The sequence below is a fragment of the Monodon monoceros genome, unplaced genomic scaffold (genome assembly GCF_005190385.1).
Source record: "Monodon monoceros isolate NGI ecotype Baffin Bay Population unplaced genomic scaffold, NGI_Narwhal_1 Super_Scaffold_21, whole genome shotgun sequence".
Lineage (NCBI taxonomy): Eukaryota > Metazoa > Chordata > Mammalia > Artiodactyla > Monodontidae > Monodon > Monodon monoceros.
This window is the reverse complement of record NW_021703778.1, coordinates 150221867-150237993: the sequence shown is the minus strand read 5'-3', so window position 1 is coordinate 150237993 and position 16127 is coordinate 150221867. Positions and strand designations below refer to the sequence as shown.

Here is a 16127-nt window from a genome sequence, read left to right as displayed (position 1 = left end):
CCAACTGATCTGAGATGCCTGAGTAGCACAGGGAAGAAACAATGGGCTTCTACGACCAAACCCTTATTCTAATCCAGTTTCGGCCACTCTCTAGCTGTGTACGACTGGTTAGTAAATCCTATCAACATTGCCCCTTAAATATCTATTGGATGTGTCCCCAGAACTCGACCTCCATTTTCCCTATCACAGTTAGGACTCTTATTTCCCACCCTGAATTAATATAAATGCAAACTGAACTAATGCACGCTGGTCTCTTGGCCTATTGTCTCCCACGTGCCAATCATCCCTTGCCAGAGGGATCTGACTTTGTTATCCCATTGCTAAAACTGGCATGGCCCCTTACGAGTTTGGTAAAGTCCAAACTTCTGGGGAGAACAAACAAGGTGCCTCACAACCGGCCCTACCACTTCTTCAGCTACACCTTCTAAAACATCCCCTCAAATTTAAGACTTAGATACCATCCACGAGGAAAACTTCGTTTACACAAGTCATCTTTGCATATCTGTTCCTTCTGCCTGAAATACTTTTCCCTGCCTGGTCTTCCTGGGAGATTCCTGCTACTCCACCAAGCCTCAGCTCTAGTGTCACCCAACCTCTGACACTGTCCATGATATTTCTCCTCGCATTTATGTCCTTTCCTCAGGTATCAGAATATATTGATATGTTTATGAGGAACATCACAATCAATTCTCTTGTATTTCGAAGGATCAATGCGGCCGCTGGCACACAGTACTTAACAGGTGCTTTGGAATGAATGACTTGGGGCCTTATTTTCTTCATCTAGGAAATGAGGCTAAGATTACGCAGGCTGCAGAGTGGATGTGAGGGTTAAATGGTCCAGTGTATATTAAGAATACAAAGCAGGCATATAATTTCTCTCAAAAAAGTTAACTTTCCTTTCCTCTTAATCCAGACTGGAGCAAGGAAGGATTCATCTATCTGTGAAAAGACCCAAGATGCCAGAGATGCTAAAAAATGCTATGACAATCCCCTTGTGTTGCATTTTGAAGCACTTGTTTCTCATAATTTAGCAGCATCTCAGTTTATTGCATCTATAATGGGCAGATGTCTGCTGGCAGTTAAGCAGCTTTTAGCAAAGGCAGTAATAAAGGTACAAAGCAGTAATATAAACGGCCACCATGTCTCTGCATTTGACAGAATCACAGCCAACAGCAGGTGTGTCACAGTTCTAAGCAGCTGTCACGCGCTGCCTCAAAGTGCTGACCTTCACATTCTCAGGCTAAACACAGGCCTAGCTGTAGATTTTCCAAAGATCGCCAAAGTCCCCAGCCTGTCCTTCTGAGACCCCTGGAGCTTCAAGCTTCTCAAACGACTAGAATCTTCTTCCCTTACTCTCTTCTTTAGAACATCAGGAGAAGCTGTGATCAGGGGTATCTCAGACCCCAACCTGGCAGAATAACACTTAGGAAGGGTTCATGGATTATAGGACAATTTCCTGGGATCATACAATCCTGGGCCTGTGGAAAGGAGAAGAGGAAGAGAAACAAGAAGAGGCTGAATCTGAGCAACGCTACGGTCATCACCAGGGATATAGCTGTGTGTCTTAACACAATTAAAAAATGGGCAGAAGATCTAAACTGACATTTCTCCAAAGAAGACATACAGATGGCCAAGAGGCACATGAAAAGATGCTCAACATCACTAATTATTAGAGAAGTGCAAATCAAAACTACAATGAGGTATCACCTCACACCAGTCAGAACTGCCATCATCAAAAGTCTACAAACAATAAATGCTGGAGAGGGTGTGGAGAAAAGGGAACCCTCCTACACTGCTGGTGGGAATATAAATTGGTACAGCCACTATGGAGAACAGTACAGAGCTTCCTTAAGAAACTAAAAACAAAGCTACCATATGATCCAGCTATCCCATTCCTGGGCATATATTTGGAGATAAACATGGTTCAAAGGGGACATGCACCCCAATGTTCATTGCAGTACTATTTACAATAGCCAAAACATGGAAGCAACCTATATGTCCATCAACAGAGGAATGGATAAAGAAGATGAGGTACATATATACAATGGAATATTACTCAGACATGAAAAATAGTGCCATGTGCAGAGACATGGACAGACCTAGAGACTGTCATACAGAGTGAAGTAAGTCAGAAAGAGAAAATCAAATATCATGTAATATCATTCATATGTGGAATCTAGAAAAATAGTACAGATGAACTTATTCGCAAAGCAGAAATAGAGACAAAGATGTAGAGAACAAACTTATGGACACCAAGGAGGTGGCAGAGTGGGATGAATGGGGAGATTGGGATTGACATATATACACTACTGTGTATAAAACAGATGACTAATGAGAACCTACTGTATAGCACAGGGAACTCTACTCAATGCTCTGTGGTGACCTAAATGTGAAGAAAATCCAAAAAAGAGGGGATACATGTATACGTATAACTGATTCACTTTGCTGTACAGCAGAAACTAACACAACATTGTAAAGCAACTATACTCCAATAAAAATCTTTTTAAAAAAAGATGTGGTACATATATACAATGGAATATTACTCAGCCATTAAAAAGAATGAAATAATGCCATTTGCAGCAACATGGATGGACCTGGAGATTATCATACTGAGTGAAGTAAGTCAGACAGAGGAAGACAAATACCATATGATATTGCTTATATGCGAAATCTTAAAAAATGATACAAATGAATTTATTTACAAAACAGACACAGACTCACAGACTTAGAGAAGGAACTTATGGTTACCAGGGGGGAAGTGTGGGAGGGGAGGGATAGATTGAGAGCTTGGGAATGACATGTACACACCGCTATATTTAAAATAGATAACCAACAAGGACCTACTGTATAGCACAGGGAACTCTGCTCAATATCCTGTGATAACCTAAATGGGAAAAGAAATTGAAAAAGAATGGATACATGTATGTGTACAACTGAATCACTTTGCTGTACACCTGAAACGAACATAACATTGTTAATCAACTGTACTCCAATATAAAATAAAAATTTAAAAAGCACCAATGGATAAGAAAAAATGGGGACATGTTGGTTGATGTTGATGAATTATGTATTTCTTGGGGGCCCTCTTTCTCTAATACATGTATTTACCCTTGAAAGGGGGTAAACAATGGACTGAAAAAGAGACAGTCTTTTAATGATCTTAAGAAATCCAAGGCTCTACTCATTAATCCAGCAATTAAAACTTTTAAGTCATGGACCTGAAGTATTCCCAGTATATCAAGGTATTCGTATTTTTAGATGAATGAATCAAGAGACGTGACAACTTCATCGCAGTGCTGATATGACTAAACTGAGCCGCCTAACCCAGACAGTACTGCAGACTGCAAGGAACAAGGACTAGCATCCCTGCCCTGCCCCTCACTCACCTTTACCCCTCTACTCAGGATAAGGGAAGCCACTGCCAAGCTGATGACATTTGAGAATCACAGAGTTTTATAACTGGATGGGCCCTGAGAGAGCATGAAACCCAATTGCCTCATTTTGTTTTTGCAGAACAGAAAGGCCAGAGGATCCCAGTAAGAATCTCAAGGTCACATATCTAAATAAAGGGCCTGGATGTTCCTAGGGGAGTAAGAGCAGAGCCTCAATGGCACGGGAACAAGGGAAAGCAACAAGCATTTTTATATTTGACCCTGGAAGCCAGGGTTTCTTTTGTTCCCACACCAGTGAGTCAGTCTGAGCAGACCCCAGTAGATCCAGAACTGGTTATAAAGTGGTATATCATGTTGGACATAATTTGCTTTCTAATTTTTATCTCATTCTTTCCTATGATATTCCTGGATCATTGCCCTTGGTAGATTGCATTACAATTTGCAGATTATTAGACTGTGAGCTCAAGAATTGAAACTATGGCTTCTACAAATTTGTATCCTCACAACTGAGCTCACCAAGCTTGGTACAGAGAAAAGGAATGGAAATGTGAATGTTGAAGTTAATTCCAAAGAAGTATCATAGCTTCACTTCCTGCAGTTTGAGGGACCAAAAGCCACTGAAACTAAAGCTACTTAAGAATGTGTTGAATATTTAAACATTTTAATAATCTCACTTCAATACTCTGAGGAAGGCGCAAAATGAATTTGAGCTTTTCATAACATATGACATGCTACCTAGTTTTCCAAAGAAGAGATCGATATAGGTTGACCTAGGATGATAGTAGTGGAGAGGGAGAGAAGTGGACAGATGCAGGATGGGTTTAGATGAGGAGACGACAGGAACTTGCTGAGACAGACTAAATGAGACGGGAGAAGAAAAATCGAGGAAAATGCCAAGGACAATGGTGATGCCATTTACTGAGATGGGAAAAACTAAAAGTGTAAAAAAAAAAAAAAGAAAAGAAAAAAAAAGTCTTAAGGCAGGGAGGAGGCACTGAAGATTTCTATTTTTCAATGTTATGATTAAGATATCTATCAGATATCCAAATGAAGATGTCAAGGAGACAACTGGATATAGAAATCTGGGGTTCCAGAGAGAGTTCAAGGCTAGAGAGACTGATTTGGGAATCACTGACATATAGATAACCTTCGACACCATGGCAGTGGATGAGGGCACAAAGGGCAATGTGCAGACCAGGAGGAGACCCAGGACAGAGGACTGGGACCCTTCCTCCAACATTTAATAACCTCGTAGTATGTGTATAGCACAGTGCTGGAGACTGTGGGAAAACAAAAATACCTAATGCACTGTTTTTCCTTCAATGACCTTATAATCCAACCCCTTTCATATATAAGAGGAGGAAAGGCTACTCAATGTAATAGAAAGTACAGTGGATTAGGAGTCAGGATCCATGAATTTTAACCATTCTACAGCTGCTCCAAGTTAAAGTGAGATTAACTTTTCAGGGCTTCCAATTGCTCCCTTGCTGAAATAAGGATTAGGTACAGGTAACATCAACTGAATCTGCCAGGCCTGCTATGTCCTGATGTCTTGATTTCCATGTGGCATCCAAATGACACACTCTAGCCTCCTCTAAAGTCAGTGTCTCACCCTCCCCAGCAGGATGTACTGCTGCCCCAGGAGCACACAGCAGCCATCAGAGGGGCTGGTTGAAAGCAAAGTCCCCGAGCAGCTGCTGCCTGCAAGCCTTTCCTGCTGGAACAGGGTCATTTGAGAGAACTCATAATATCTGCATTCTTGGTTTTCAGCTGGTGTTTATGTCAGATAAATGGAATCCCGGGGACCAGTGAGAAGAGCAGATTTACCCTCCCTATCACATTTTCTTAGTTCTACAATTTAATATTCTCAAAGGCGTCCAATATCCATGACCCCAGGAAATATTTTTGTTTATCACACAGAAGTAGTCCATGTGGCTGGGCACCTATAACAGGACATGGCCTTATGGATCAGGGCACCCCAAGCTTCACCATGAAGGAACACTAAGAAAATGGTTCAGTAAATTATATATTTACATATTAGGTGATCCTACATATCTATTCTAGGTGACTGCCCACCTGGACAGAGCTGACTGTAGAAGAACAGACAGATGAACTAAACTGGGCCAATCGGGCTCTCTTTCTGGAAAATGTAAACTGTGAATGGAAAACTCCAGAACCCATAGGACAAGAGAGATGCATCACTTCAATCACAGTGCCCTGGGATCCCGAGAGTTGTTCTGCTTCCCTTTTCCAGATGTAATTGGTGAGATCGTCATTTGATCAATAATTCTCTAGGTAATCATGCAATATGTCTTCTTTCTTTACTCTGTTAGCCATTGTCAATTCTGTAGCTTGCAACCAAGAGAACCTTACCTAGTAAGTATCAGTGTTCCCATTTTACAGATAAGGAAACTGAGACTTGGACAAAATAAAAATTGTGTTGTATATTACCTAGCAGAAGATGCCTCTGTTGTCCCAAGTCAACTGATAATATCATCTTAGATAAGACAGAATGTTTCCTCTACACAATAGGATTTTAAAACTGGCGGGCAATCTTCCAGCAGAGTAAAGCATTTCAACCAAACAAACTGGCATGAAGTAGCTAAGCAGACCTTAGCTTTTTAGGTCATGGAGATGTCTCCCACATCAATATGATTAACAAATAACCAACCGGAACAGCTACAGTTGAACAACTGGAATGGGTGGATCTATCTACATCTCCTTAGAACAGTATCAGATCATGGTGAAAAAAGCGTCTAAATACAACATCAAGCCAACTGTTGTATGTCAAAATTTAGAGTTGCTCATCTTCACAGGCAGTAGAAGCACTCTTGTGAGGGTATAAGCAAGAGACACCTATTTTTTACTGTCAGAGAAAGACACTCATGCAGATTAACCTTAGTCTGATGTACTCATATAATTCCTAGTTCCCTTGCCTAATTCCCTTGTCTTTGGCTGACATCTTTAACCTGGGAATTGTACCTTAGACTGACGTGCTTGCCCACTTTGCTTGGGTTCTTGGGCTATTTTGATCCAGTGTCTGACCTGAGCCACCCCTGACTCTGCTTTGTCTCTGAATACCAGTTTCCAGCAACCCACCTATGCTTTCTCCATTTTATAGACACAAGTGCCTCTTTCAAACACTACCGTTCCTGTTGTGGGGTTAGTGATACCAAGGGATGGATATACTACTATGAAGCCCAAGTACAGGACACAGTTGGGGCTAGATGGGACACACTGCCTTAGGAACTGTCTTAGTCTTATCACATTTGGTACAAATGATCAATTCTAGGCTTAGGGTTAATGCTTCTAGAAAAAAATGAGAAATGGTAAATTGAGTGAACTTGTTGATGGTGTTATGGTGTGTGGGGCAGCATTCCTTGACAAAGGGGATCACGCTCTTGCATAAAGAATGTTAATGCTCTTCCTTTACCACTCTTCAGAAGTGCCTATAATGGATACTGAGGGTCAGAGGTAAAGAGAGGCCATAGTTTTATTATTAATAGCAGACAAGAAAATCTAAGAAACCTCAGGTCCCCTTTTCCCAACCATCACTCACCCATGTAGGCATGGCCTCTCCCATCTGTCTGCCCTGCTATTCCCCTAAAAGATCAGGCATGACATCTACCAAGCATTAGCACAGTTCCCACCTTTCCTTGTCCAGTAGGACTATACACCCCTTGATCAAAACCAGAAGCTGTGTCGGTTTTTTGGGGGTTTTTTTTGCATTGCCAGCATCTAATACAGTGCCTGGAACAAATTAGGGTTTCAATAAATGTCTGCTGCATGTATGAAAAATGAACAAAAGTCAAAACCATCTCCACTGACGAATCAGTTTCAATAAAGAAAAACAGTGTCATAGGGAAACAGTTTTCTTTGCCAGCAAAGTAGAGTCCTATCATTTTTACACTCCACTGATCCATTCTGAACATGGTGTCAGGAACAATACAGGGCCAGAAAACAATTAGCGGGGGAACAAAACAATCAGTTGAACCATCTGGGATTTGAGCGACATGTAGATTAAATGTCTTAAATTTGCCAGGCTCCTTCTCATTTGGCCACAATGGATGGTTCTTGGCTGCACTGTACCAGGAATAATTGTCCCTCATATATCCCCAGTCAGCTGCCTTTTAATGACTAGTCAGCAAGTGACAACGTAAAAGGTGCAGTGACTTTCACTGTACTTGGCAAATCTTGGACCAACTCCCATTGATTTGCCCTTGGAACAGCTGATCTCAGGGACACCTTGCTCAGCGGTCTCCAGTCCCTGCTGCAGGCCCTTGAGTTGGAAAGATACCCAGGAGAAAGAAGTGAGATGTCTGAAGGGACCTTTGGTTCTTACACTACCTTCCTAGACAGTGGATGATCCACAATTTCCTGGCTTATATGAAAATGGTCTCATGCATCCCAGAGGTCGAATGACTTTTCTATCTCCCCAAACCAGCAACCAGGATAGTCTACCCTAAAATGAAATTTGGAAGGAGTTCAGGAGCTTGACAGACTGGGCAGCCAAATGAGACCCACTTCTGCGCCGGATGGCCGCCTCCCCATCTTAGTTCATGTTCTGGGGTGGCTGCTTTGAAAATTCAGTGAATCTGAATTTCACTTCTATGAGCCCCAAAAAAGCCCCTTTTCCTTTACTCCAATATCCTGTGTCCTCCTTTTGGTCCAGCTGTAGGGAAGGTTTGCAGTTCTCTTGAAATACACTTTAACTAGCAATATGGTTGACCTCACAAAAATGACTCCTTGAAAATTCTTGACTGGTTATCCAAGCATGTTCCAGGATCCCTCCTTATCACCAGACTTCTGATAACCTGGACAATTCTGGCCACTGGTAGTCTTTCAGGGTGTGACCCTGCATGTCCCTCTCCTCAGGAAAGTCTTCACTAAATTTCCACATCCCCCTAGTGGTCCAGCCCATGCTGCTGCCTTGTATCATTTTATTACTGCTTCTTATATCGATGTGTCAACTCCTCAGCTAAAGAAATGATAAGCTTCTGTAGACAGAAACTATCTCTACTACACACACAGCATCCTCAAAGCCCTGGAACTACGCCCTCAGCAAAACTTGATAACTATGTAAATTATCCTTTCATACAAAATAGAGACTGACAACTCATGGACAGGCAGCCAGATTCTGTGTGGTTGGCATATAAAACAATTAACCAAGCTGCAATCTGGATGTGGCTTATAGACTAGGATCTCCTTGTCTTGATGTTGTCTCTTTGCTTACCTTTATCTCTGCCCTTTACCCAAACTGTAAATTCAGTGCAAGTGTAAGATCCTAAAGCGGTAGAGAGGAAGGGGCTTCCCCCAGCATCCTGGCCTGTTGTAAATGGTCAGCCCCCACTCTTTGTCCCCCAACTCTTCAGCTACCTCTCACACCCTTCCCCCCACCTCACTACACACTCCATTCTGTTACGGACTTTGTTTGGTTCCTCAACTGTGCCATGGTCTCTTCTGATATTTTTTTAGAGGAGATTTTTTTTTAAGTTTTTTTTTCCTTGATGTGGACCATTTTTAAAGTCTCTATTGAATTTGTTACAATACTGCTTCTGTTGCTTATGCTTTGGTTTTTTGGCTGCGAGGCATGTGGAATCTTAGCTCCCCGACCAGGGATCGAACCCGCATCCCCTGCATTGGAAGGCGAAGTCTCAACCACTGGATCGCCAGGGAAGTCCCGGTGTGCCATGGTCTCTTACCTTTTGGCACACGTTGCCCTCATGTAAAAAGACACCCAGCTTCCTCCCACCTCGTTGCCAAGCTAACTCTTATTTATATTTCAAGTCTCAATCTATATATTTCTTTCTTGAAGAAGCTTTCTATGAACCTCTATAGTATGTTGGGTCCCCTTGCAAAGACCTCCCAAACTTCTCTGTGCCTTTCCTTTAATGATGTTGATGACAATAATTATGACTGTAACAATCACTAACATTTACTAAATGCTTTCCATAGTCCAGGAACATACTGACTCACTTAATCCTCATCAATATCCTGTGAGGTAGGTACCTAATTATCTCCATTTTGCAAATGAGGAAATCAAGTCTCAAAGATATTATCTTGAGAAAGTTTGTATCACTCCATGAGGGCCACATCTCTCACCGAGTCTGGCCCCAGAATTCATGTTCTTAACCAACACATAACATTGCTTCTTATAAAACTCAACATGTCTGTGATTATTTAACAGCTAAGTATTCCACTAGGCAGCAAGCTCCACAGAACAGGGCTGGGGCTATTTTGTTCAATAGTGTATTTCTAAAGCCTAATCCAAGAGCTAGCACAAAGAAAGGATCAAAGAGCATGAGTCAGGGCTTCCCTGGTGGCGCAGTGGTTGAGAGTCCACCTGCTGATGCAGGGGACACGGGTTCGTGCCCTGGTCCGGGAAGGTCCCACATGCCGCGGAGCGGCTGGGCCTGTGAGCCATGGCCGCCAAGCCTGCGCGTCCGGAGCCTGTGCTCTGCAACGGGAGAGGCCACAACAGTGAGAGGCCCGCGTAACGCAAAAAAAAAAAAAAAAAAAAAAGCATGAGTTAAATGAACAAAGGAAACAGCCAGTTGGTGAGCCCACCCAGAATCCCAAAAGAATTCACCTTCTCAAATAGATGTCTAACACTTAATCAAGAAAGTAGCATGATCATGGTAATATTTACTCTAAAGTTTCCCTCTCTGCAACCCAACCCTAGCCAAACAAATCCAAGCATCCAGAACTAGAAAGGGTATGATCTGGAAAGCAATGAACCCTAGAAAATTCTTCTCCAGAAGAACACAAGCACAGGGAGGTCCAAAGGGAGAGCCTGTAGTAGCAAAGGAAGCACAGGCAGGTGTATCCAGGGACACAGCTACAGCACATCACCCCCACTCAGACGCAGTGTGCCACCACGAGGGCCTACTCACCCCTCTCGCAGGTTCGGCCCCAGTAGCCGGTGCCCGTGCAGTCGCAGATGAAGCGGTTCCAGCCATCTTTGCACACGGCGTTGTTCTTGCAGGGGTAGCTGTCACACTGCTTAGCGCTCATCCGTGAACAGGAGGACTTGACGCCCGCAGCGTTCTGCATCTCCGCCAGCTGCCGGATGTTCTTGCTGCGCCCGTCAATGAACAGGTCACGGATGCAGCCCACGTAGCCATAGTTGAGCATGGCGGTCCAGAGCTCAGTGGGGAGGATGAGGCCAGCACGGTGCTCCGGCAGCCCGCCCAGGTACATGTCCCCCTCCAGGTCCAGGATCTCACTCTCCCCACTAGCGGTGAACGGCGTGCGCCTGCTGTTCACTGATATGGTACCTGGGACGGGAGGACAGAAACAAAGTGAGCTAACAGCCCTCTTGGCATCACAGGTGAGGCTGCCAGTTGATGAACCAAACGAAAGGAGCCTAGCAGGTGAGATGGGAGACCACTGTTGCCTGGCCAGGAAGGAACAATGTAAGCAAGGGAACGAAATGCCGCAAAATGGTAAAAAGGGCAATGTAGGCCATTTGGCTCCAATCCCTGCCAGCTAAGACAGCCTGGCCCAGAGGAATCTCAGTGGCCTAGCACCTAGTATGATTATCTTTTTTTCTACCTAAAAGTCTTGGCTGAGAGGTTGCACATCACACAGGTTGACAGCAGCACAGACCGTGCCTGTGTTTAAATTCCAGCCCCGCCACATACTAGCTGGATAACCCTGAAGAAGTGACTTCTCTTTCCTGGTCCTCAATTTCCTCACCTGTAAAATGGGAAAAGAACTGTCCCCACCTCACAGGTTGGTGTGATAAGTAAATGAGCTCATATATGTAAGGTGCTTCTTACTCTGTACCTGGGACAGAGGCTGTAGGTCCTGCCTGAGTCTTCATCACTGGCTCACCATCACCAGAAGGATGGAAACTGCTCTTCTCTTTCTCTCTCCATGAGCTGATAGCCTCTGTACTGGCCTTAGCTACTAGCCCTGCCAGGGCATATTTTCGACATTCATTGCCTTTGATAAATTTTAACTGGAACGTGTTTCTTTCTTTCTTTTTTTCTTGACTACAAATCAAATATTTTAGGGTTTTTTTAATGTTTGTAACACCTTTATTGGAGTATAATTGCTTTACAATGTTGTGTTAGCTTCTGCTGTACAACAAAGTGAATCAGCTATATGTATACATATATCCCCATGTCCCCTCCCATCTTCCCTATCCCACCCCTCTAAGTGGTCACAAAGCACAGAGTGGATCTCCCTGTGCTATGCAGCTGCTTCCCACTAGCTATCTATTTTACATTTGGTAGTGTATATATGTCAGTGCTAATCTCTCATTTCATCCCAGCTTACCCTTCCCCCTCCCCGTGTCCTCAAGTCCATTCTCTACGTCTGCGTCTTTATTCCTGTCCTGCCCCTAGGTTCTTCAGAACCATTTCTTTTTTAGATTCCATATATATGTGTTAGCATATGGTATTTGCTTTTCTCTTTCTGACTTACTTCTCTCTGTATGACAGACTCTAGCTCCATCAACCTCACTACAAATAACTCAATTTTACTCCTTTTTATGGCTGAGTAATATTCCATTGTGTATATGGGTCACATCTTCTTTACCCATTCATCTGTCAAAGGACATTTAGGTTGCTTCCATGTCCTGGCTATTGTAAATAGTGCTGCAATGAACATTGTGGTACATGACTCTTTTTAAATTATGGTTTTCTCAGGGTATATGCCCAACAGTGGGATTGCTGGGTCTTATAGTAGTTCTATTTTTAGTTTTTAAAGGAACCTCCATACTGTTCTCCATAGTGGCTGTATCAATTCACATTCCCACCAACAGTGCAAGACGGTTCCCTTTTCTCCACACCCTCTCCAGCATTTATCGTTTGTAGATTTTTTGATGATGGCCAATCTGACCGGTGTGAGGTGATACCTCACTATAGTTCTGATTTGCATTTCTCTAATGATTAGTGATGTCGAACATCCTTTCATTTGTTTGTTGGCAATCTGCATATCTTCTTTGGAGAAATGTCTATTTAGATCTTCTGCCCATTTTGGGATTGGGTTGTTTGTTTTTTTGATATTGAGCTCCAATATCAAAAGGATTTGATATCCAATCAAAGGATTGGTTTTTATCCTTCAGTTTGATAATGAGATTGATTTGCGTATATTGAAGAATCCTTGCATTCTTGGGATAAAACCCACTTGATCATGGTGTACGAACCTTTTAATGTGCTGTTGGATTCTGTCTGCTAGTATTTTGTTGACGATTTTTGCATCCATGTTCATCAGTGATAGTGGCCTGTAGTTTTCTTTCTTTGTGACATCTCTGTCTGTTTTTGGTATCAGGGTGATGGTGGCCTCATAGAATGAGTTTAGGAGTGTTCCTCCCTGTGCTATATTTTGGAAGAGTTTGAGAAGGATAGCTGTTAGCTCTTCTCTAAATGTTTGATAGAATTCACCTGTGAAGCCATCTGGTCCTGGGTTTTCGTTTGTTGGAAGATTTTTTTTTTTTTTTTTTTTTGTGGTACATGGGCCTCTCACTGTTGTGGCCTCTCCCGTTGTGGAGCACAGGCTCCGGACACGCAGGCTCAGCGGCCATGGCTCACGGGCCCAGCAGCTCCGCAGCACGTGGGATCCTCCCGGACCGGGGCACGAACCCGCATCCCCTGCATCGGCAGGCAAACTCTCAACCACTGGGCTACCAGGGAAGCCCTGTTGGAAGATTTTTAATCACAATTTCAATTTCACTGCTTGTGATTGGTCTGTTTATGTATTCTATTTTTTCCTGGTTCAGTCGCAGAAGGCTGTGCTTTTCTAAGAATTTGTCCATTTCTTCCAGGTTGTCCATTTTATTGGCATATAGTTGTTTGTAGTAATCTCTCATGATGCTTTGTATTTCTGCAGTGTCAGTTGTTACTTCTCCGTTTTAATTTCTAATTCTGCTGAGTCTTCTCCCTTTTCTTCCTGATGAGTCTGGCTAAAGGTTTATCAATTTTGTTTATCTTCTCAAAGAACCAGCTTTTAGTTTTATTGATCTTTGCTATTGTTTCCTTCATTTCTTTTTCATTTATTTGTGATCTGATCTCTATGATTTCTTTCCTTCTGCTAACTTTAGGGTTTTTTTGTTCTTCTTTCTCTAATTGTTTTAGGTGTAAGGTTAGGTTGTTTATTTAAGATGTTTCTTGTTTCTTGAGGTAGGATTGTATTGCTATAAACTTCCCTCTTAGAACTGCTTTTGCTGCATCCCATAGGTTTTGGGTTGCCATGTTTTCATTGTCATTTGTTTCTATGTATTTTTTGATTTCCTCTTTGATTTCTTCAGTTATCTCTTGGTTATTTAGTAGCGTATTGCTTAGCCTCCATGTGTTTTTATTTTTTACAGTTTTTTTTCCTGTAATTGATATCTAGTCTTACAGCGTTATGCTCAGAAAAGATACTTGATATGATTTCAATTTTCTTAAATTTACCAATGCTTGATTTGTGACCCAAGATATGATCTAACCTGGAGAATGTTCCATGAGCACTTTAGAAGAAAATGTATTCTGTAGGTTTTTGGAAGGACTGTCCTATGAATATCAATTAAGTCCATCTTGTTTAACGTGTACTTTAAAGCTTGTGTTTCCCTATTTATTTTCATTTTGGATGTTCTGCCCATTGGTGAAAGTGGGGTGTTAAAGTCCCCTACTATGATTGTGTTACTGTCGATTTCCCCTTGTATGGCTCTTAGCATTTGCCTTGTGTAGTGAGGTGCTCCTATGCTGGGTGCATAAATATTTACAACTGTTATATCTTCTTGTTGAATTGATCCCTTAATCATTATGGAGCGTCCTTCTTTGTCTCATGTAATAGTCTTTATTTTAAAGTCTATTTTGTCTGATATGAGAATTGCTACTCCAGCTTTCTTTTGATTTCCATTTGCATGGAATATCTTTTTCCATCCCCTCACTTTGTCTGTATGTGTCCCTAGGTCCGAAGCGGGTCTCTTGTAGACAGAATATATGTGGGTCTTGTTTTTGTATCCATTCAGCCAGTCTGTGTCTTTTGGTTGGAGCATTTAATCCATTTACATTTAAGGTAGTTATTGATATGTATGTTCCTGTTAGCATTTTCTTAATTGTTTTGGGTTTGTTATTGTAGGTCTTTTCCTTCTCTTGTGTTTCCTGCCTAGAGAAGTTCCTTTAGCATTTGTTGTAAAGCTGGTTTGGTGGTGCTGAATTCTCTTAGCTTTTGCTTGTCTGTAAAGGTTTTCATTTCTCCATGGAATCTGAATGAGATTCTTGCTGGGTAGAGTAATCTTGGTTGTAGGTTTTTCTCCTCATCACTTTAAATATGTCCTGCCACTCCCTTCTGGCTTGCAGGTTTTCTGCTGAAAGATCAGCTGTTAACCTTATGGGGATTCCTTTGTATGTTATTTGTTGTTTTTCCCTTGCTGCTTTTAATATTTTTTGTTTGTATTTAATTTTTGATAGTTTGATTAATATGTGTCTTGGCGTGTTTCTTCTTGGATTTATCCTGTATGGGACTCTCTGTGCTTCCTGGACTTGATAGACTATTTCCTTTCCCATGTTAGGGAAGTTTTCAACTATAATCTCTTCAAATATTTTCTCAGACCCTTTCTTTTTCTCTTCTTCTTCTGGGACTCCTATAATTCGAGTGTTGGTGCGTTTAATGTTGTCCCAGAGCTCTCTGAGACTGTCCTCAATTCTTTTCATGCTGTTTTCTTTATTCTGCTGTGGCAGTTATTTCCACTATTTTATCTTCCAGGTCACTTATCCATTTTCTGCCTCAGTTATTCTGCTATTGATTCCTTCTAGAGATTTTAAAATTTCATTTATTGTGTTGTTCATCATTGTTTGTTTGCTCTTTAGTTCTAGGTTCTTGTTAAACACTTCTTGTATTTTCTCCATTCTATTTCCAAGATTTTGGATTATCTTTACTATCATTACTCTGAATTCTTTTTCAGGTAGACTGCCTATTTCCTCTTCATTTGTTTGGTCTGGTGGGTTTTTACTTTGCTCCCTCATCTGCTGCATATTTCTCTGTCTTCTCATCTTGTTTAACTTAGTGTGTTTGGGGGTCTCCTTTTCACAGGCTGCAGGTTCGTACTTCCCGTTGTTTTTGGTGTCTGCCCCCAGTGGGGGAGGTTGGTTCAGTGGCTTATGTAGGCTTCTTGGGGGTGGGGACTGGTGCCCGTGTTTTGGGGGTGGGGCTGGAACTTGTCTTTCTGGTGGACAGGGCCACATATGGTGGTATGTTTTGGGGTGCCTGTGAACTTAGTATGCCTTTAGGCAGCCTGTCTGTAATGGGTGGGGTTGTGTTCCTGTCTTGCTAGTTGTTTGGCATGGGGCGTCCAGCACTGGAGCTTGCTAGCAGTTGAGTCGAGCTGGGTCTTAGTGTTGAGACGGAGATCTCTGAGAGAGCTCTCGCCAATTGATATTACGTGGGGCCCGGAGGTCTCCGGTGGACCAATGTCCTGAACTCACCCTCCCACCTCAGAGGCTCAGGCCTTATACCAGGCTGGAGCACCAAGACCCTGTCAGCTACAAGGCTCAGAAGAAAAGGGAGAAGAAGAAAAGAAAGAAAAAACAATAATAAATTTTTAAAAATTATTAAAATAAAAACGTAATAATAAAAACAAAGGGAATAAAAGGAAAGAAAAAAAGGAGAGCAACCAAACCAATAAACATATCCACCAATGATAACAAGCATTAAAAACTATACTAAGATAAACATAAAAATCAGTAACAAATCAGTCACAGACAGTAAACCCCAAGTCTACAGCTGCTCCCAAAGTCCACCACC

At 42.2% G+C, this 16127-nt stretch overlaps 1 protein-coding gene across 19 annotated transcripts in view; it reads right to left on the bottom strand.

Moving 5' to 3' along the window:
• Positions 1-16127, bottom strand: part of NRXN3 (neurexin 3) — a 1692180-nt gene that overhangs the window by 1122483 nt on the left and 553570 nt on the right. For all 19 annotated transcript variants that reach the window (XR_003795953.1, XR_003795956.1, XR_003795954.1 and 16 more), the window contains one exon: positions 10286-10669. Coding sequence is in view for 15 of the 19 variants with exons in the window: in XM_029238319.1 (XP_029094152.1) it covers positions 10286-10669 (384 nt within the window). In the remaining 4 variants the exon portion in view is untranslated. The remainder of the gene's footprint in view (positions 1-10285; positions 10670-16127) is intronic.